The following is a 21,862-nucleotide window of genomic DNA, read 5'->3' as shown; positions in this document are numbered from 1 at the left end:
TCTCCTCATCGCCCCGTTTGCAAATTATGGGCTGAGGACGTTAAACATCTTCTATTTGATTGATCTTTGGCTAGTGAAGTGTGGAATCCCCTGGGACTTGGTGATATAATTCATAAATCTTGTGTCGCTGGCTTGTCTTGGGAGGAGGCATTGGAATATTTATTGAACTTCCCTGATCAAGAAGCGATGATTTTAGGACAGCCATCCCAATTAGCTATTGCGTCTTGGTATGTCTAGTGGGAGCAGAGGAAACTCTTGCATGGCCAGTCGATACAGACACCAAGTCAAATTCATCTTGTAATGAGAGCATTCGAAGCAAACTTCACATTAGCAAGCTACACCAAACCCATTATGAAGCATGGGAGATGGACCAAGCCGATCCATGGTTATTTAAAGCTCAATGTGGATGCCTTGTTTGACCTTGATATTCTCTAGGCATTTGTAGGAGTTGTCCTTTGATATTGTATGGGAGAATTCATTGTTGCTTCAAGATATGGGATGAATCTTCCACGCACAGTTGGGTGCAACAAGATTGAAGTGAACTCAGATAATTTGGAGGTGATTACGACAATATAGGAAGGGGGTTCATCGTCAGGTCTCACGAGTGCTTTATTTGACGATTATTACTATATGTCTCTTGATTTTACTCATGTAATTCATAATCACTATCCTAGAGAGGCTAAAGCAACTGCACATGAATTAGCTAGATTAGCTAGATCTTCTACACATGGTACTTGGATGGATAAAGCCCTTTGGGAGCTATTCCAAATTCTTGTCAACGATGTAATGCTTCTCGTTGTTGAATAAAAGGGGATTGCAAGTGTAAAAATAAGAAGATCCATGCCACCATGATACTTGGAAAAGGGATGTTGTATATGTGTAGATCTTTTCTGCTGGGACACAACAAGCTCAGGTAGTAATGGTTCACGTGGAGTATATGAACATCGCATAACCATTGGATGCATGGCAAAATGGAATACGCCCCAAAAAAATTACCGTCTCATTCGGGATACACCGTTGTCCTTGGAGTTGCCGACCCCGGTGGAGCTTTCACTGAAATGAGATGAAGCTTTATTATGTCCACTCATATATGAATTCTCTTATTGCTTCCACCAATTTGAGAAACATCAAGTTTTTACGACGTCTGTTCCTGGTGTTTATTACATACTCTTAAACTAAAAGGTCGTGTTAGTTTGTACAATGTCATGAGTCACATGTTTTTGTCGTACTCCATCAGTTTCAGAATATAAGGTGCATTAGTTGTTAAAAAAGTCAAACATTTTGATCAGGTTTAGAGGAAAAATATATCAATATTTACAATAGTAAAAAATAAAATAAGAAAATATGTTTAATGCTGATTCTAATAATAATAATAATAATTTTTTATTGTAGGCATTCATATATTTTTTTCTATAAACTTGGTCAAAGTTAGAGAAGTTTAACTTTAAAAAAAAGTAACATACCTTATATCTCGAAACCAAGGAAGTATCTATTTGATCAAATAAACATGGAAGTCAGCAGTGTAATATATTTTGATGCGTCAACCTACAATCTGTAGTAAGTACTACTCTCTCCTTTTCTTTTTATTTTGCATGTCAGTTTGGTCTTAAGTCGAACTTTCTAAATTTGACCAAGTTTTTAGAATGAAAGAAATTTATCAACGTTTACAAATACGAAATCAATGTCACATCCATCATAAAATATATTTTCCATATTATTTGGTATTATAGATATTGATAGTTTCAACATAAGTTTGATGAAATTTTACAAAGTTTGACTTCAAGACAGAACCAATATGTAAAACAAAAAAGAAATGAAGCAAAATTGATGTTTGAACTGGAAGTCGCTACGTAGTGCAGTGAGTTTCTGAATGATTCAAGCTTCCGCGCCAAAGATGTTTGCCAGCTAGGATGCCATTCGTGGCCTGTTTGTTTATTTTAAATAAAAATTCGATCACCAAGCCACCAACCGAACAATGGCGTGGATTAATTCGCCATCGGAAACATCGGCGCGCCGAAAGCGAGTTAGCTCATCTCTCCTTGTCTCGCTTCACTGCGTTTCTTCTTCTGCGCTTGCAGACAGATCGGCCGGTTGAGCATTCGAGCTGTGCCCATCAACGCGGTGGCCTATATAAGCCATGCGTCGCCTGTTACATCCATCCATACATCCATCGAGGAGCCACTTCACACAGGCAAGCAAGGGTAGTGAGACTCAGAGGTTCAGGCATGGCAGCTCCAAGAGCACTCGCCCTCGCCGTCCTGCTGGCGATCGCTGTCACCAACGCCGAGGCCGCTTCCGTGGTCGTCGGCCTGGCCAAGTGCGCCGACTGCACCAGGAGGAACATCAAGGCCGAGGAAGCTTTCAAGGGTAAGCGCTGATGTGCTACTCCACTGTGTCTGTGTGGCAATGCATGATGGGTTGACGCTGATCACCATTGTTCTGCCATGAACGTACCTCAGGTCTTCAGGTGGCGATCAAGTGCAAGAACGTCCACGGCGACTACGAGAGCAAGGCAGTGGGTACCCTCGACCGCACCGGCGCTTTCAGCGTGCCCCTGGCCGCCGACCTCCACGGCGCCGACTGCGTCGCGCAGCTCCACAGCGCCGCCTCCAGCGCCCCGTGCCCTGGCCAGGAGCCGTCTAAGATCGTGCCGGTGTCCGAGGGCACCACCTTCGGCGTCGTCGCCGGCGACAACATTACCACGCCTTCTGCAGCAGCGTCGCCGGAGTGCGCGTCCATGACCCTGTGCGGGCCGATCAAGAAGCACATCATCGAGCACTTCCACCACAAGAAGCCCGTGCCGCCCAAGCCGGAGCCCAAGCCCCAGCCCCACCCTGACTACGGCCCCGTGCCCAAGCCCGAGCCCAAGCCGCAGCCCCACCCGGACTACCACCCCGTCCCTCCCACGCCCACCTACGGCGGCGGCGGTGGATACCACGGACACCACTGAGTCCGATCTACCACCGTCCTGCCCAGCGCTGAAATCTCATCACCGGGTTCATGGGCATGAACTCATGATCGGCGTTGCTATTTATGATCGGTTTGCATGTGTGGGTATCGTTAGGTCTTCTGCCATTCGCTGCAGAGTTGAGAGTTCAGAATAACAGATGTATGTGTGTCACTGTGTCAACCGAGTGTGAAGGTGTGTTGCTTTATCAAGATTTTGTAATTTCGGTGCGTTTACCGAAGTTATTATGAATCAAGTAATGTGAATCAACCGAGTGTGAAGGAGTATTTAAACAAGTCGATTTGTCAACCCAAGTACACTGCAGCAGTTCGAGATGATTGACATAATAGGGACAATGTGATTTTGTCATTACTTCCACTCAATTTTCAGATCCGTGAACTGAAACTCAAGAGAAATTGAATCAAGTCTGCAATTGGATTTGTCATAGAAAACTGATGACATTCACGTCATTGACAAATGGCAGCTACGAATGCATGCATTCATACTGCCAGTCCTAGTGGGTGGGTGGGTGGGTGGGGGGGCAGTTTTATTAATAATCAATATCATTGAACAACACGTGCCTAGCCAAAGCTTGAGCTTCCTTGTAAAGAATTGAATGGAAAAACAAAATGAAAAGGAATGGAAAACCGAAAAGAAACCAAAGAAAAAGGACAAGAAGAAAACCGAAAAATGTATTTTTAAAATGTTAAACGTGAATAAAAAAAGGTTGATCATGTATTTTCAAAATGTGAAACGTGAATAAAAAATGTTCATGATGTATAGAAAAAAAAATGTATAACGTACATTAAATAAAAGTAGACACCAGGAAACATATATTTTAACAAAAGTTCATTTTGTATTTTAAAAAAGTTAAAAATGTATATAAAAGTGTTTCTGATTTATATAAAAAATGCACATTGTGCGTGAAAAAATGAATATTGCCATTAACAAAATTTTAAACATATGATCAATGATTTTAATTATTTTTAGCAGTTTTCAAATACATAATCTATGTTTTTATACACCTTTAACATTTTTTAAATAAGATGACAAACATTATTTTCATGCAAATTGTATAGTTTTTTAATACATGGGAAATATTTTTTCTATACACTTTTAACATATTCAAATACTTCAGTAAGATTTTTCAAATACTTGATTAATTTTTCGAAATGCTTGATTAACATTTTTTAAATATGTGATCTGCTTTTTCATACATATTTTATATTTTTTCGTTGGTAGCATACTTTCTATACACATTTAATATTTTTGAAATTCTAGATTAAGATTTTTTTAATTACTTGATTAACACTTATTTTAAATGCTCGATTGGAATTTATTAAATACATTATCAACTTTGTAATACACATTGTATATTGTTTCTACATATTTTTCGTATACATGAGAAACATTTGTTCTATACACATTATATATTTTTAAATGCTTGATTACATTTTTTCAATGTTTTATCTAAAGTCTTTTTTAGTATATATATTTAGAATATTTTGAAGTATAAAAAAGTAAAGAACAGACAAATGAAAAAAAACGAGGCTGTGGCCTCGTGCATGCCTGGGCCACCCATCTCGCGGTCGCCTTCAGGCGAGGCTGCCCTACGTCTTATGTCAAGCGAGACATAGCCGTGCCCCCTAATTGACGCTTAGTCAACAAAAAACGCACGCATGTGGGTTTAGTGACTTTTTCTCTCTATTCGTTATAGGTCACTGAGGCTTTATCTATGGGTTTTTTATATAAAAGAACGAATCTTTCATTATGAAAGTGATGAAAATATATAAATAATGTTTTTATATTTGGGATCATTTTTTGAAGCGGACGAACTTTTTGTAGCTAGGTGAAACTTTTTTTAGAAAATGCTCATCATTTGTGCAAAACATGTTCGTCATGAATTGAAATATGTTCGTCCTGTATTTTAGAAAACTTCTTTGTGGATTCAAAATAGTTCATCACATATTTTAAAAGTTCATCTTTGTATTTAAAAATAAAGTAGCATGTATGTTTTTAAAAGTTTTCATCGCATAATTAAAAAGTGTGCACAATATTAATAAAAAGTTCACCATGTTTAAAAAAATAGCATCACGTATTAAAAATATTCACCATGTATTTTTTTGAATAAAAATTGTCGTCATGTTTACACAATGTTCTAGACATAGTTGTTCATGACTTTGACATTATCTAGAAATAAGATGACCGTAGAACATGTTTACAGAACACAACAATTTATGACTTATTATAACAACAATGTAAATGACGAAGAATGCTCCATTTTTATTAATCTTGCTTCCATTAGGATATGAATTGCTAATGTCACAATAAGCATAGCTAGTGTCCTTATCATGTGTGCATCCCAGCCAAATTCTGACCTTGCATTCAACTTTTAATCTTTTATACTATTTTTCCGTGGAAAGGCTTCTAAATAGAATACACCTCACATGATTTTTGTTTAGAATTTCCTCTATTAACAAAGCAAGTTATCTTACATTGACCACACAAGATGTGAAGCAACTCGTCCACCTGCTTTTTCAGGTTTTGTTTGTCCGTAGAAAAGGGAAGACGGGAGCGAACCAACATGTGGTAGGATAGTTAGAAGGACAATGGCATACCTAGCCCACCAAGGTTCAAGTCTAATCTTCTCTGACAATTCGGTTGCTCTCTCCATCTTTTATTTCTCTCACATGTCCCTTTCCCCAGCCATATCTGAGCCATATCTGTTGTGCAATTACCTTCACCTCTCCTCTATCATGGCGGCGACGCTGGATCCAACCTCACCAAGCCCTGCCAGCGCTGGATTCAACAGCGAGGAGCTGTGATGACATGTGCCACTACAACATTTCATATGGTCCGCGACCGAGCTCCACACAAATGTTCACCTCTTTGCTGCTCCTTGGTAACGACCCATCATCTAACTTCTCTAACTCCCACAACCGCCGGATTTTATGGGGAGGAGCTACGGCGACCTACACATTGTCGGATTCAATGGTGAGGAGTTGCGCCAACTGTAAAGAAAAGGTGAGAAAATAGATGAGATTTTGGTTTTTCACTTTTTCTTCCGTGTCACTGCAAGATCTGATCCGAAATTTGTGGAGTGTTGTAGAATCGTTACGATAAGCCGAGAGATCATGTTATTGTTTTTCTCAGACGAGCTCTGTTATGATATTTTGCCATGAGATCTTGAAACGTGTGGGGTGTCATCTAGTTATATATAAGGATTACACCCACCGCCCCAGCATACCACGTGTTTAGTTTCTCAATTATTATGGGTCATTAAACTAGGCTGCGCCACTGGAAGAGTATTATACTACTCCCTCTGTTCGGAAATACTTGTGTTGGTATTGATCTAGAGGCCCAATGGGCCAAAACGAAAATAAAAGACCAGAAATAAAGTTACGTTAAAGAGAGAAACAGGGAGGCCACGAACCAACGTTCGTACCCCTCGATCTCAACTTACGCGCCCTGATCGGGGGCACCCTAACCAAATATGGTTTTGGTCCCCTGTCGCCAGCGCACATAAAAAGATGGGGGAGCAGCCGGCACCTACGCTAGACCAGTTCTCGTACGGTTTACTCCTGCTCCCCACATCCCTAAACCGGCCCTAATCGATCTGGGGGAGCGTTGCACGACGGGAAGATCATCTCCTACCTCTGCCCCTGTTCCAGGGCAGTGCCGATGGCGCCCGGAGGGACGCCGCTACCCGCTGCGAACGTCTACCCCAAGCCTGCATCACGCCTGCATCGAGCAGGCACGGGATTTCGCATCGCCTACACCAATGGCTTCTTCCATTGGTGGTAAGAACTCAACCCCTCTCTGTTCATATGCAATTAGGTGATCTGAATTCTAGGCATAAGATCCAATCTATCCTACTGGAGTAAGTCTAACAATGGTATCTTGAGCATGGTTAAGCCTAGATTAGATCCCTAAGATGATATGTTCAAGTATATGATCTTGATTACGACCTAATGATTAAGGTTAAGGATAATAGATCATGATTAAGGTTAGCCCTCTGTTAAGTCAAGTCCTAGGGTTAAGAGGTTTCTGTTTAAATGACTAATCTGCTACTGGATCAGTGCTAGTTCATTTATGATTATCAACAAGTTATGTCAGTTTACCTGTGTCACGCTTCCGCATCAAGTTCGGTTAATTAGCACTGGTTTTGTTTCATGTTAAGAATATAGGAGGGAATCAGATGAAACACTCATTTTTTCCCCTAATTATGAGAAACCCTAGCCCTAGAACTTTTTCCCCATTCCGAAATCCCAAAATCAGAGTTAAAATATTGAAATTAAGAGAAAAGGTGACGGGCTCACCCAGATGACGCCGGCCTTCGGGGTCCGCATGGCCGCCGCCGTAAGCACACGCCATGGCCGGCACGCCGCCGCCCTTCAGGGTGGCGCGCGGAATGAAGCAGCAGCCGCCGCTGCTGCGCTCACGCACGCGCGCGTCGCCTGGCCTCCGCGCCTTGCACGCCGCCGTCGCCGTCGAACGCCTGCGCCGGCAGCAGCCGGCGAAATGACCCTCCCGCCGCACAGGCGCCGTGTGCGCAACGCCGGAGCCACGCTCGCCGGAGGAGCGCGCGGGACTCGGTCCATTGCACGCTGCTCCGGCGAGGGCAGCCACCGCGCCTCCATGGGCCGGCGAGCTTCGAGCCGCCGCGCGGCCGCCACTCCTCTGGAGTGAGCGAGTGGATCGGGAGGAGCCAGGGGGAAATGGGGATAGGGTTTGACCCGGCACCAGTTTTGCCCCGCTCCGGTGCGATCGGGGCCGTCGGCTCGATCCGACGGACGAAACCGATGCGCTGCTCCGAGCAGGGCCGCTTTCGCGGCTGGGCTTCAGCCCAAGTTGTCTTAGCCCGCAGAAAAAGTGTTTTTTTATGTTTTTTTTGTTCGCTGGGCTAGAATTTAAAGAGCTGCCGTGGGTTTTGGGCTAAAATTAAAGTTTCTGTGCATTTTTGTTGTTGTTTATTCAGTGCATTTTATGTATTATGATTTTCCTCAAAATGTTCTGCACTGTTATAAATAAATAAAAAATTGCTAGAAAAAAATGATGCTGAAAATTATGTTTTAGTTTTCTGAATGAAATGGAACCAACGAGAAATTTTATTTAGAAAACTTTTATGGATTAATGTTTGTGTCATTTTATGGCATATTTATGTTCATCTCATGGTAACATCAATGAATGATGAATTATTAATGTTGGAAAATTTATATTACACATGAGATTAATGTGATCATTTTTGTAATACAGACCAACGTTGTTTTACTTTTTTGAATCACTTTGTTAATTCCTTATTTTTTTTCTGCCCAACGGTGATATAATTTGGAGTTAATTGATCAAACCAATGTAGGTTAATTTTTGTGCAATTTAATTCAATTATGATGTTCTTTTCCTTTGCTTATGATATTTTGAAATCATGACAGCTTCCGGTCCTCGTGGTCTCGAGAATATCGAACCACTCACGGGAAACAACTTCCAAACTTGGAAGGACTCGTTGCTTTTGCATTTGGGTTGGCATGAGGTTGACCTTGCACTAATGGAAAGTAAACCAGTGGAACCTAAAAAGGATGCCACTGGGTATGCTGAGCTTAAGAAAGCCTACGACACTAAAGTTGAGAAGTGGGAGAGGTCCAATAGAATGGCACTCCTAATTATGAACTTCTCCATCTCCACTGAGATTAAAGGGGCTATTCCCCCTAATGAAAGTGCTGCCGAATATTTGAAATCGGTGGAAGAACAATTTAAAGGCTCAGAGAAAATGTATGCAGATGAGCTTTTACACAAGCAACTTGCAAAATATGAAGGAAATGAAAATGTGAGGGAGCATATTTTGAGCATGAGCAATGCCGCGGCAAAGCTTAAAACCATGAAGTGTGACTTGAGCGAAGAGCTTCTTGTGCTCCTAGTTTTTAGGTCACTACCCTCATAGTTCAATCCATTCAAGATAAACTATAATTCTTTTGAAATCAAATGGAAACTATCTGAACTCATTGCACATTGCGTTCAAGAGGAAGAGAGAATGAAGAGTGAGCAGAAAGATCAAGCTCTCCATGTTAACTCTGCAAAGAGGAAGCATGAGAACCATTCTCATAACAATAATGTGCCCAACAAAAAGCAGTATTCCAAAAAGAATCCTCCAAAGCCTAAGCAATGCAACGAGGCAAGTTGTTCACGTCCCGCACCTTCAGCGGCTACTTCAGTTAATCTTACAAATGCCGCTGGAGAAAGACTTTGCAATTTTTGCAAGCAGCCAAATCATGTCAAGGCGGACTGTCCAGATTTTCTTAAGTGGCTGAATAAAAAGGGTAAGGATGAGATCACTCTTGTAGATGAATCTCTATATGTTGATTTTTCTGAATCTACATGGTGGATTGACTCAGGTGCGACTATTCATGTCGCGAATTCTTTGCAGGGATTCCATATAAGCCACACCCTAAGGGGTACAAGAAGACTTAATGTCGCGAATGGGAAGGAGGCTGAAGTTGAAGCCGTGGGCTCCCTCACCTTGAAGTTGCACACTGGTTTCCTACTTCAGCTCAAGGACGTTCTTTATGTGCCTACTTTGAGTAGGAATTTGATTTCAGTTTCATGTTTAGATGATTTTGGTTTTCATTGTACCTTTGGGGAGAAACAATGTTTTTTAAAGTATTGGAATAAGGATGTTGGTCTCGCCGTCAGACGAGGCAAACTTTATATGTTAAATCTTTCCGGTTATCCTATGTGTGTGAATCTCTGCGAAATGAATATGAATGAATGCAATCGTAAAGAGAATGGGAGAAGTATCAATCCTTCTTCGAAATTGTGGCATCGTCGCTTGGGCCACATTTCGAGGGGGAGAATGGAACGATTGATTAAAGAAGAAATACTTCATCCGCTAGATTTCTCTGATGCGGGCAATTGTATTGACTGTATTAAGGAAAAATATGTGAAAACAATTAAGAAAGGAGCAGTAAGAGCCACATCGGTCCTTGAACTTATTCATACTGACATATGCGGACCTTTTAACGTAAAGTCTATGGATGGTTTTGATTCTTTCATTACCTTCACAGATGATTTCTCTCGCTATGGCTACATTTACCCCATATGTGATCGATCCGAAGCTTTGGACAAATTTAAGATTTATAAAGCCAAGTCACTGAGGTTAGGGCGATTGATCTTGAGGAGAAGCGGGTGTACGTTCCATCCCCGACTATCCAACGGAACTTTATCCCTATGCCTAATATGCACGAGACACCTACTGGTGATCCCGAACCTGAAGTGGATCCTCAACCCGACGAGGAGCCTCAGCATAATGAAGATCCCCAGCCTGATGAGGATCCTCAGCCAAATGATGAGCCTCAACCCAATGTTAATCCTCAACCTTCTCGGGCAAGAGAAAATGCACATACTAATGAGCCTGCGAGAAGATCACAACGGGAAAAGAAAAAGGCCATCTCTAGCGATTGTGTCACTTTCATGTGTGAGGATGAAAATGACATAGGGAAGGCACAAGATCCGACCTCATATAAAGAAGCCACTAAAAGTGAAGACTCGTCCAAATGGTTGGTAGCCATGGAAGACGAACTGAAATCTATGAGCTCAAATGATGTTTGGGACTTAGTAGAAGTTCCTGATGGAGCCAAAAGGGTAGGCTGCAAGTGGGTCTACAAAACCAAATATGATTCCAAAGGGAACGTCGAAAGGTTCAAAGCGAGACTTGTAGCAAAGGGTTTTACGCAGAGAGAAGGAATCGATTATAAGGAGACCTTCTCGCCTGTGTCATCCAAAGATTCTTTCAGAATTGTCATGGCACTTGTAGCTCATTATGATTTGGAGCTGCATCAAATGGATGTCAAGATGGCATTTCTGAATGGTGACTTAAAAGAAGAAGTTTGCATGACTCAACCTGAAGGTTTTGTCGTGGAAGGAAAAGAACACATGGCATGTCGTTTAAAGAAATCCATATATGGCTTGAGGCAAGCTTCAAGGCAAGTTCGATGAGATTATTAAAACTTTTGGTTTTAAAGAGAATGAAATGGACAACTGCATATATGTTAAATTTAAAGGCAGTAGGTTCACATTTTTAGTCCTATATGTGGATGATATTCTATTGGCTTGCGGCGATAAAGATATGTTGCATGAGACCAAGAGATTTCTGTCCTCAAAATTTGACATGAAGGATCTCGGTGAAGCCTCGTATGTCCTTGGCATCGAGATTCATCGAGATAGGTCCAAAGGAACATTAAGACTATCGCAAAAGGCATACTTTGAGAGAGTACTAAAGGAATTCAATATGCATAAGTGCTCTTCCTCACCTGCCCCCATAGTTAAGGGCGATAAGTTTGGGACATTCCAATGTCTGAGGAACCAAAATGAAACTGATCAGATGAAGTCGGTTCCTTATGCTTCAGCTGTCGGAAGCATCATGTATGCTCAAGTATGTACACGCCCTGACTTAACTTTTGTAATCGGGATGCTTGGCAGATTTCAATCTAATCCAGGACCGGACCACTGGAAGGCCGCAAAGAAAGTCTTGCGTTATATGCAAGGTACTAAAAATTCCATGCTTACATATAGAAAGTCCGATAACCTGGAAGTTATTGGTTATTCAGACTCTGACCTTGCCGGGTGTGTGGATAGTATGAAATCCACGTCAGGTTATATATTCACACTCGCTGGAGGAGCAATATCGTGGAAAAGCTCCAAGCAAAAGATAGTTGCCTCATCTACGATGATGGCAGAATATCTAGCATGTTTTGAGGCCACCGGGCAGGCTGTATTCTTAAAGAATTTCCTTCCCGGACTTAAAGTGGTTGACAGCATTTTCAAACCACTGACATTGTACTGCGATAATGAACCCACAGTTTTCTATGTGAATAACAACAAGTCAAGTGCTGCTGCCAAGCACATTGACCTAAAGTACCATGTTATTCAACATAAAATCCAGGATCAAACTATTAATATTAAGCATATCAGTACGACACGTATGCTTGCGGATCCGCTTACTAAAGGCTTACCACCCAATATATTTCGTGAGCATGTCACTATTAGGAAAAGGGCTATAGATGGAATTGACACTAATGGCGCACCATGTGTTGGTGCGCCATTAGTAAAAAAAATTAATTTTTTCAAAACTACTAATGGCGCACCGTGGGAGTGGTGCGCCATTACTAGTTGTAATGGCGCACCACTCCCACGGTGCGCCATTAATAAAAAAAAATTACTAATGGCGCACCGTGGATGTGGCGCGCCATTACTAGTTCAACTAGTAATGGCGTACCATGCCACGGTGCACCATTAGTAACTTGGCCCAAACATTCGCCCGAATGCACCCCCTGACTGCCTTTTCAATTTAAAAAAAATAAAAGAAAATGATAGAAATGTCAAAAAATAAAAGAAAATAAGATTCCCATGTGATATGTGGTCTAGTTGTTAGCAAAATTTACAAACATAAATTTTCGACTTTTTTGCAAAATCTCTCGAGAATTTGTAAAAATGGGCATAACTTTTACGTATGAACTCGGATGAAAAAGTTTTTTATATGAAAAATTATCTACTCAAAAAGTTACATCCGAGTTTAACCGGGGAACTTCATTAAACATTTTCAAAATTCTCAAAAACCTAACAGAAAAAAAAGATACGGGGCTTTTAAGATCTGGAGAGGCAAAAAATTCAAATTTACTAATGATGCACCTGCCCATGGTGCGCCATTAGTATCTTCCCGCCTTCAAAATTCAAAATAAGTCAAAAAATAAAAAAAGTTATTAATGGCGCACCTGCCCATGGTGCGCCATTAGTATCTTTCCGCCTTCAAAATTCAAAATAAATCAAAAAAATAAAAAAAAGTTAGTAATGGCGTACCTGCCCACGGTGCGCCATTACTATGTCGTATATATGGCTGGGCGCACCTCCTCCACTCCACCTCTCCTCCACCCCATCTCCTCCTCTCCTCCACTCCATCTCCTCCTCTCCTCCACTCCATCTTCCCTTCTCTCCTCCATCATACTACCCTCCTCCTCTCCGGCGACCTCCTCCTCCTCCTCTCCGGCGACCTCCTCCTCCTCTCCGGGGACCTCCTCCTCCCTCCTCTCCTCTCCTCTCCTCCCCTCCCCTCCCCTCACGGTTTCTCCTCCCTCCTCTCCGGTGAGCTCCTCCTCCCTCCTCTCCTCCCATTCCCTCATGGTTTCTCCTTCCTCCTCTCTGATGCTTCGGTGAACTCCTCTCCGGCGACCTCCTCCTCCTCTCCGGCGATGTAGGCGAGCGCCTCTCCGGTGACCTCCTCCTCCTCCTCTCCGGGGAACTCTTCTCCGGCAAAAGAACACGGCAAAAGAACGTACAAGATCCAAAAATAGGAACAAAATTTGAAATAATATCGTGTCAAAAAACAAGCAAAAAATGGGCAAAAAAATCACGATCCAGATCCAAATTCAAAATTCAAAAATACCAATGGCGCACGGTGGGGGTTAGACGGTGCGCCACTACTATTTTCCCGCCTTCAAAATTCAAAAATACTAATGGCGCACCGTGGCCTATACTAATGGCGCACCGTGGCCTATACTAATGGCGCACCAATGGTGCGCCATTAGTATACCAGATACTAAGTGGCGTTACTAATGGCGTGATACTAATGGCGCACCAGTGATGCACCATTAGTAGGCAAAACTGGTGCGCCATTAGTAGCCATTTTCCTAGTAGTGTGTAGCCAGCATGGGATTATTGGAAGCCTCTTGATTCTGGAATTATGGGACCGCTAATATAAACCACTTCCAATAAGTAAAATGTTTCCTTTTTGAAATAGGATGTGTGCTATGAATATTGAGGTTCAATGGCTTTTCATCGGCTGTTGTAACACTTTACTCTGGTATATTATTCCTATGGAGAATGGACAAAAGTCATTGAGCCTAACGATCAAGGGGGAGAATGTTGGTATTGATCTAGAGGCCCAATGGGCCAAAACGAAAATAAAAGACCAGAAATAAAGTTACGTTAAAGAGAGAAACAGGGAGGCCACGAACCAACGTTCGTACCCCTCGATCTCAACTTACGCGCCCTGATCGGGGGCACCCTAACCAACTATGGTTTTGGTCCCCTGTCGCCAGCGCACATAAAAAGATGGGGGAGCAGCCGGCACCTACGCTAGACCAGTTCTCGTACGGTTTACTCCTGCTCCCCACATCCCTAAACCGGCCCTAACCGATCTAGGGGAGCGCTGCACGACGGAAAGATCATCTCCTACCTCTGCCCCTGTTCCAGGGCAGTGCCGGTGGCGCCCGGAGGGACGCCGCTACCCGCTGCGAACGTCTACCCCAAGCCTGCATCACGCCTGCATCGAGCAGGCACGGGATTTCGCATCGCCTACACCAATGGCTTCTTCCATTGGTGGTAAGAACTCAACCCCTCTCTGTTCATATGCAATTAGGTGATCTGAATTCTAGGCATAAGATCCAATCTATCCTACTGGATTAAGTCTAACAACTTGTCCTATAAATGGTTGTATCTAGAGGGAGTAGATGCAAGTAGAACATAGAAAATACATGTAGCAGTAGTGCAGCACGAATTAGTCTAATTAGCTGGAGCCTGGAGGCGTTGCTGGGGAAGGAAGGTCGTCGAACCGGAGGAATGGAGAGCAGCCGCAGTTACAAGCTCGGTCGTCTAATCATCTCAAGGATTGCTTGATTGGCCGCCCCGTCGTCTAGCCAAGGTATGCTCCTCCAGTATGATGTATTACTCTTACTATTTGGTCCCATGATTAATTATTGGCTGGGCGTTGAGGACGACGGTCGACGGCGGCCGCTCTTGCGCCGGCGAAGATCGGGCAATCAACTTGCTTGCCGAGGTAGCTATTCCTTAATCAGTTTCCATGGCTACATCGATCTCGCCGGCCGCTCTCTCTCTCTCTCTCTCTCTCTCTCTCTCCCTCTCTCTAGATCTGATCTGCCGGTGTTCTTATCCCACGGTAATCAGCTAGTCTCTTGGTCAAGGCAAATTTTAACATGGTCCCTCTTACCTCCTTTTTTTACATGTGAGGTAAGAAGGTAAGAGTCAATCAAGCCATTCATTGATGAGATCAACGGCTAAGATCTATTTTATACTCTTACCTCTCATGTGAAAAGAGGGGGTAAGAGGGACCATGTTAAAACTGCTCCTTGGTCAACGGTAAACTGTCCGGCTCATTCATCTCGGCGCCGCAGATTTGTAAGTCTGCCATTTTTGCTGAAATACAATAACTAGTGAAGTTGGACTGAAACTTTCAGTCTTCAAGCAGAGCAATACTGCCATTTAAGGGTGTTTGGTCATCGGAATGACAAAGTACAATTACATGGTGCATGCTGTTCACACGCAGTTTAATTTCCTCAACAGTCGGCGTAAATAATATACTAAGATGTACTATATGCCTAAATAACGGCATTGCTCTCGATTCAGGAGATTGCGAATGGATCCCGAAGGCAACAGTAAACACGCCATCCTGGAGCGCTTGCTGGTTGATAAAAATGCAGAGCCCGTGAAACCGCCATTATCACTATTGGAAGACATCACGAATCGTCTCTCTCCTCATAACCAAATCGGCTTCGGAGGGTTTGCGGTGGTTTATAAGGTAAATAGCATTTTGGTATGTGCAGGGCCAGACACACACGAAGCTGACAATGCATATTGTCACCACAGGGGATGGTTGGAAAATACATGGTCGCTGTCAAGAAGCTATCCAACACATACAATATCCGCGAGAATAAATTCCACCAAGAGGTTAAATGCTTGATGAAGGCTAAGCATGAGAACATAGTACGTTTCTTGGGGTATTGCGCTGAGACACAAGGGGAAATGGAAGACTACGAGGGAAAGCTTGTCATGTCAGATCGACGAAACTGGCTGCTTTGCTCTGAGCATGTGCCCAACGTGAGTCTTGATAAGCATATTACCGGTAGGATCGATGCTCAACTTGTATTTCTGTTATGTACTTTGCATTCCTAGATTTACATTACGATATCAATATCAATAAAAATTAAATATGACTATTTTAAAAATCTGCTACCTCCTCTTCAGATGTATCTACTGGACTTGAATGGAGAAAACACTATCGAATAATCAGGGGAATATGTGAGGGGCTACATTATCTTCATCAGAAGTGCATTCTTCATTTGGACCTCAAGCCCGCTAATATACTTTTAGATGATCACATGGTACCTAAAATTACTGATTTTGGTCTATCACGGTGTTTCGAGGAAGGGCAAACAAGTGCATTCAGTGAACAAATATTTCTATCACGGTAAGCAATCCTCTTAAAAGTTATTGTTCTCATTGGTGGCAAAAATTATTATACAATTTATTTGCACATTCATCAAAAATCTTGCAACAGAGGATATTTTGCTCCGGAACTTGCTCCGGAACTCCTGAGAGGACAAATCACATACAAGTTAGATATATTTAGCCTAGGCGTCATAATGATGGAGATACTGATAGGAGAGAAGAGTTATCCCGAAGATGAGAAGGTAACAACAAGTTATGCCATGCTCCAAGTTAGTCGAAGGAAATATTGTTAAATCAATGTTTTACACTCTAGTTTAGCAAATATCTAAATACAAGGTGGTAGGGCATTTTGATCCGACCCATCGATACATACTTTCAGCAACCACTCACGATTTAAGTCTGCTATAATTATATCTTAATCTCATGCTTGTAAAATCATTTGTGTGGTTAGTGATAGAAGAAACACCTTTTACGAAGTTAAATTCAATTTACATGTGATCTTTTAAATATGTTGGTGCATTCTCTTGGATTGTGTATTGCACGTGTACACTTCCTTGAAAATGTACATTCTTAAGATGCTTGAGATAACAACATTTTGACATTTTACTTTAAATACTCATATTCATTGTTACCAAGCTATGTGATTTTGATTTCCTACTTTATACAACTATACATGTGATGCACAGTTTTAATATATTGACTACTCCACCCAAAATGTACTTTCACCAATTCAAAAATTATCCTTGCATTTTATTTGGTTTATTATGAACTTAGCACATTCACAATATTAACTCCACCTTGCTAAATAAATAAACTAACACGACATTTTTCTTAGAATACATAAATAGGATAAAAAGTATGTGATTAACCCTTTAGTGAAGTCATTAGAAGCTAAGGTTCCAGGTTTTCTTTCGTGCCCCCATCGGATTTGATATTCTGGACGATTAACATTAGTTGGTTTTCACAAAAGTCGTTCTTCTTATAAGTACTATAGTATCGGTGCTAAATCCGGCATATCTCGAGGTAAGGGTCCTAAGCTAGGCATCTTAGAGCGATGGTAACATGGACACGGGATTTTACCCAGATTCAGACTCTCTCGAAGAGATGATATACCCTACGTCATGTTTTTGATTGTATAGATATGAGGTATAGTACAGAGTACATGTATCTACCGTGAGATTGTTGATCTACGTTGTAATCCTCTACTGACTTGCATGGCCTCGGTCTATATAATGCACTGAAGGTCTAAGGTTTAGAAGAGTCCTCTTCTTGTGCATCAAGTCTTGTGGAATCTTCCTTCTATGCATCATGGGCTGCCCGAAGTGGCCATTAGTGAACCGCCATGGGGTCCTCGGCTAGACCCACCTGGTCAGGAGACGACGTGATGAGTGCCCCCTAGTCTAGGACTCCATCTTATAGCACTATAGGTATGCATATTTTCTGGTGGAAGTAAATTAATCTCGTTTTCTAGTCACCCACTACAAGAAACTATGCATAGTGAATCATCACGAAAAAAGTCTTCGCATCACTAGATATATTTTGTGACGAAATTTTTGCATCAAAATTTTCTTCATGTAACATGACTCGCAAAAGTACATCGAGAAATTTTCCCCTTATCATAGTTTCATCTACCATGACACGAAATATTCATCATATAATTTTGTCCGGCAACATCACATATGACCCTTTTTTCATCACAAATAATTGAAAAAATAACCCAGCTGAAAGTTGGAGCGTTGATGTTGTATAGGTATGTAAGACCAAAAGTGAGATAATTAATTATTTGCAACTAACAAAACATTAATTGTATCGCTTTTGATCTGACCTTTAATTATGTGTTGCGATCTCAAATTACATACATTTGACTCATTTGGCTGCTAATATGGCCTTCTTGCAAACAATATGTAAATACATACTCCCTCCGCCCGGTGAAAAGTGTACATATAGAAATGTTAGGACAAATTATGGATTGGAGTAAAAAAACATTGGAAAGGTGCAAGCCACCATCTCTCTCCTCTTTAATTATCCTACCCCCAATGACCTAAGTGCATGTAAAAATTAAGGAAACCATGTGTAGAATGCTATTGGTCTAGATTACCGTGAGATGAGAGAGAAATATTCTTTTCTATTTTAATGTGCATTGGGAAGATAGATGTACACTCTTTTGTGAACAAATTTTAAAGCCAAACATACACTTTTTACCGGACGGAGGGAGTATGTACGTGAAACCCAAAAAAGTTGTTCCCCATGCTATTGTATGGGGCACGGTGTTAGTTATTAAATACTAATTAACTCATGATTGCAACTGTGTAGGTAGTTGCAAGTTGGATGAATCAGGTAGTTGCAAGTTGGATGGATCGACTGGAGGCATTAGAGGGAGATACACAGTTGGAACAAGTAAGGGTATGCACTAAAATAGGGACAGAATGTTTGGACTTGGACCCGAAGAAGAGACCAAATACAGGGGACATAATCGACAGGCTTGGTAAAACAGGAATTGTGGACTATTCAGACAAAATTGGTATCAGCAGTTCATCAGTTGAGCAGGTTAGTTTACTGAACGGTCTCAGAAAGAAGTTTACTTATTAGACGTCACGTGCAACAGATAACATCGTGTTGGAGACCTTTTGTAAATTAAACTTTTCTTTCACTTTTCTTGATCTCCCTATAATATAACAGTATAATCTTCTTTGTTAGAGTCACAAGAAGGTTAAGCCTGCAGACCTTATCCAAGAGGATGAAAAGGTAAACTGGAGATCATTCAACATTGATGGTCTAAACAAGTTCACAGAGGCTGAGATTAGAAGGATCACTGACAACTATAGCACTCTCATTGGCAAAAGTGGCTTCGCGGAAGTTTACCGTGGTGTTCTTGAAGATGGTAGTTCCGTTGCAGTCAAGATTCCACTCCCAGATATGAAAGAACATTTTGCTAAGGAAATAATCATACATTGCCAAATCAACCACAAGAACGTTGTTAGGCTCTTGGGCTACTGTTCAGAGGAAAACGCTTAATGATGATCACCGAGTACATCTCTGGAGGAAGCCTCAGAGAAGTTCTTGATTGGAAAGACTATCCCATTTCTTTAGATCAAAGGTTGGGTATTGCTCTAGACAGTGCAGACTGCAGAGGCATTAAGCTACATGCATTCTTCCATGTGTCCACCAACCATTCACGGTGATATCGCCCCTGGTAACATCCTTTTAGATGATAACTTTGGTGCGAAATTATTTGACTTCGGGATATCCAGAATGTTTTCCAAGGACAGCACTCAATACACACTGAATATAATAGGCAGAATAGGTTACATGGATCCGTTGTATGCTCATAATGGGTGCATCAATCCGAAGAGTGATGTTTACAGTTTTGGGGTCGTTTTAGTAGAACTAGTCACCAGAAAAAAGGCATATGAAAACGGGAGCATGGGCCTCATAGGAACTTTCTCCCAAGCTGTTCAAAAAGGAAAGAAGGCAAGAGAGATGTTCGATGCTGATATAGCACAGTCGAGCAACATTAAGGTTCTTGACAAGATTGTAAATCTAGCAGCTGAGTGCCTCAGAATGGAGATGAGCAAACGCCCTCAAATGGAAGATGTTGCAGAACGTCTTCGGATGCTAATAAAAGCTCGTTGCCAGCAGGGTCAAGAAAAAACTGCAGGTCACTGGACATTGTGGGGAAAACAAGACAACAACACAACACAGAGCGAAAGGATTTCCAGCTCTAACTCTGCCGTGTTCTTCAACTTGAACAGTTTGGGCATCTTCAGTAGGAATGCACACACAAATTTCAAAAGGAATGGAGGTCCAGTACTGCAGAATGTCAAGGGACTATACATTTTCACAAAAAGTGAACTAAGAAAAATCACCAACAGCTACTCAGAGTTTCTTTTAATCGGAAGCTTTGGTAGAGTCTTCAAAGGAACCCTTCCTGACAACACCGCAGTGGCAGTTATGTCCTCTCTCAAGGTTACTGAAGCTTTAAAGGAGCAGTTTATCGAGCAAATAGAGATCCAGACACATATGATGCACGTGAATATTCTCAAGCTCGTCGGTTGCTGCCTGGAGGTGGATGTTCCGATGTTGGTGTATGAGTTTGCTGGCAAAGGAAGTCTTCAAGACATCCTTCATGGCAACAGCAGAAACCAAAAGCTCCCCTTATACTTGCGTCTGGATATTGCAATTGGAACTGCACGGGGCTTAACATGTATGCACTCCTATGGAGATCAAGCCATACGGCATGGTGATATCAAACCGGAAAACATACTTCTGGATGACAAGTTCGTACCAAAAATCTTGGATTTCGGGTTATGGAAGCTGCTTAGAGAGGAATATTATTTCGGCAAGATTGTAGCCGGGGACATGGCTTACGTTGACCCAACGTTCCTTAAAACGGGGCAACTGACAGAAAAAAGCGACGTCTACATCTTTGGGGCGGTTCTCTTAGAACTCATTACCAGGAAGCGAAGTGTATACGACAAATACTGTAGCCTCATTTTGGAGTTCCGTAAAGTTTGTGAGAAAGAAAAGAGCGGTAGCGCAATGTTGGACAAGGAGATCGCAGCTGAAGAAGAAGATATCTATTGCCTGGAAGAAATTGGCAAGCTGGCAATTGAGTGCCTAAAAGAAGATGTAGAAGATCGGCCCGACATGGCGGCGGTAGTTGAGCGACTTGTAATGCTTAAAAAGGATAGGATGCTTAAGAGTTAGGAACCGTATCCAAGTAACTTGTAGTTGATTTACTTGGCCACTTTCCTCTGCTCTCTGTATATCACTGTAGTACATGTGAATAGAATGTAAAATGTGAGGTCAACATTAACCAGCTCTGTGCAATTCTGCATAACTGAACTGTATAGTGCTGTCGTCATGAATGGCTAGCCAGTTTGCGAAACTGGACTTGCATACTGATTGGGATGCTGGGATTTTTGCTTTTATACCAGGAGCAGTCTATGGCCGCATGCATCTCCCGGATGCAAAGGCCGGGGGTCATCCTCCTTTTCCAAAAAAAAAAATACCAGGAGCAGTCTGGAATGCAGGATGCGTCTCTAAATACATTGTATTGGTGTCATTTCTTCTTCTGTTCCTCAACTTTTCGAAGGATTATTACAGCCATTAGCATGGGCAAAACAAAAGCGTGTTTTGGGGTGAACTGAAGGATTCCAAAGGGACTAAGCGCATATTCATCGGACCCAGTTAAACTAAAGCATGGTAGATGGAATCAAGAAAGCTACTGTAGGTAAGATGCATGGCGAACAGGATGATTATCAGTTTTGATGGACATGGGAATAAGTACTGATTAATTTGCGATGATGACCGTCTCCGGCATGAGATTTACCTGAGGGGATGTAGGCGTGGATCGATGATGAACCCAAACCTCTTGAGTTCCGTGAGACCAGATCGACGGCTTGCTCCATGCGGCCGGAGAAGTTGCTCGCGGGGGAACTGAAGAACAGAAGGGAGATCTGGCGGGCCGGGGGCCGAGGAGAGGTGCGGCAGCCGGTGGGGTGAACTCTCCTCGCCCGCCGGCTGCTCTGCTGTAGTGCGGCGCGGGGCTGCAAGGATTAGAAAGGTTCAGGCATGGCTACCCGCTGACGCTGGACAGAGGAAACATGTCTGAAGAATGGCCTCTGTCCATCACGAGGAGAAAACAGTGTTTATGGTTTTACAAGGGTATCTAGAAGCTAAACG

General features: G+C 42.2%; 2 protein-coding genes and 1 pseudogene across 2 annotated transcripts; all 3 read left to right on the top strand.

Moving 5' to 3' along the window:
* Nucleotides 1–2,144: 2,144 nt before the first annotated feature.
* Nucleotides 2,145–3,199, top strand: LOC125535327 (proline-rich protein 4). The gene is made up of 2 exons (XM_048698380.2): nt 2,145–2,367; nt 2,460–3,199. Exons 1-2 carry the CDS (start codon nt 2,226–2,228, stop codon nt 2,948–2,950), a joined length of 633 nt encoding a protein of 210 aa, XP_048554337.2. The 5' UTR covers nt 2,145–2,225; the 3' UTR covers nt 2,951–3,199.
* Nucleotides 3,200–8,369: 5,170 nt separating this feature from the next.
* Nucleotides 8,370–9,249, top strand: LOC147983408 (uncharacterized; annotated as a pseudogene).
* A 6,105-nt stretch (nt 9,250–15,354) lies between these two features.
* Nucleotides 15,355–21,305, top strand: LOC125535326 (uncharacterized). Its single transcript, XM_087542928.1, has 6 exons — nt 15,355–15,527; nt 15,596–15,851; nt 15,974–16,196; nt 16,287–16,419; nt 18,515–18,740; nt 19,677–21,305. Exons 1-6 carry the CDS (start codon nt 15,366–15,368, stop codon nt 20,882–20,884), a joined length of 2,208 nt encoding a protein of 735 aa, XP_087399054.1. The 5' UTR covers nt 15,355–15,365; the 3' UTR covers nt 20,885–21,305.
* Nucleotides 21,306–21,862: the final 557 nt, after the last annotated feature.

The sequence above is a fragment of the Triticum urartu genome, chromosome 2A, assembly GCF_056163025.1.
Source record: "Triticum urartu cultivar PI428250 chromosome 2A, HENAU_Tu73, whole genome shotgun sequence".
In the NCBI taxonomy this organism is placed as follows: Eukaryota; Viridiplantae; Streptophyta; class Magnoliopsida; order Poales; family Poaceae; genus Triticum; species Triticum urartu.
The sequence above is the reverse complement of the archived record's forward strand: the minus strand, read 5'-3'. Positions and strand labels throughout refer to the sequence as shown.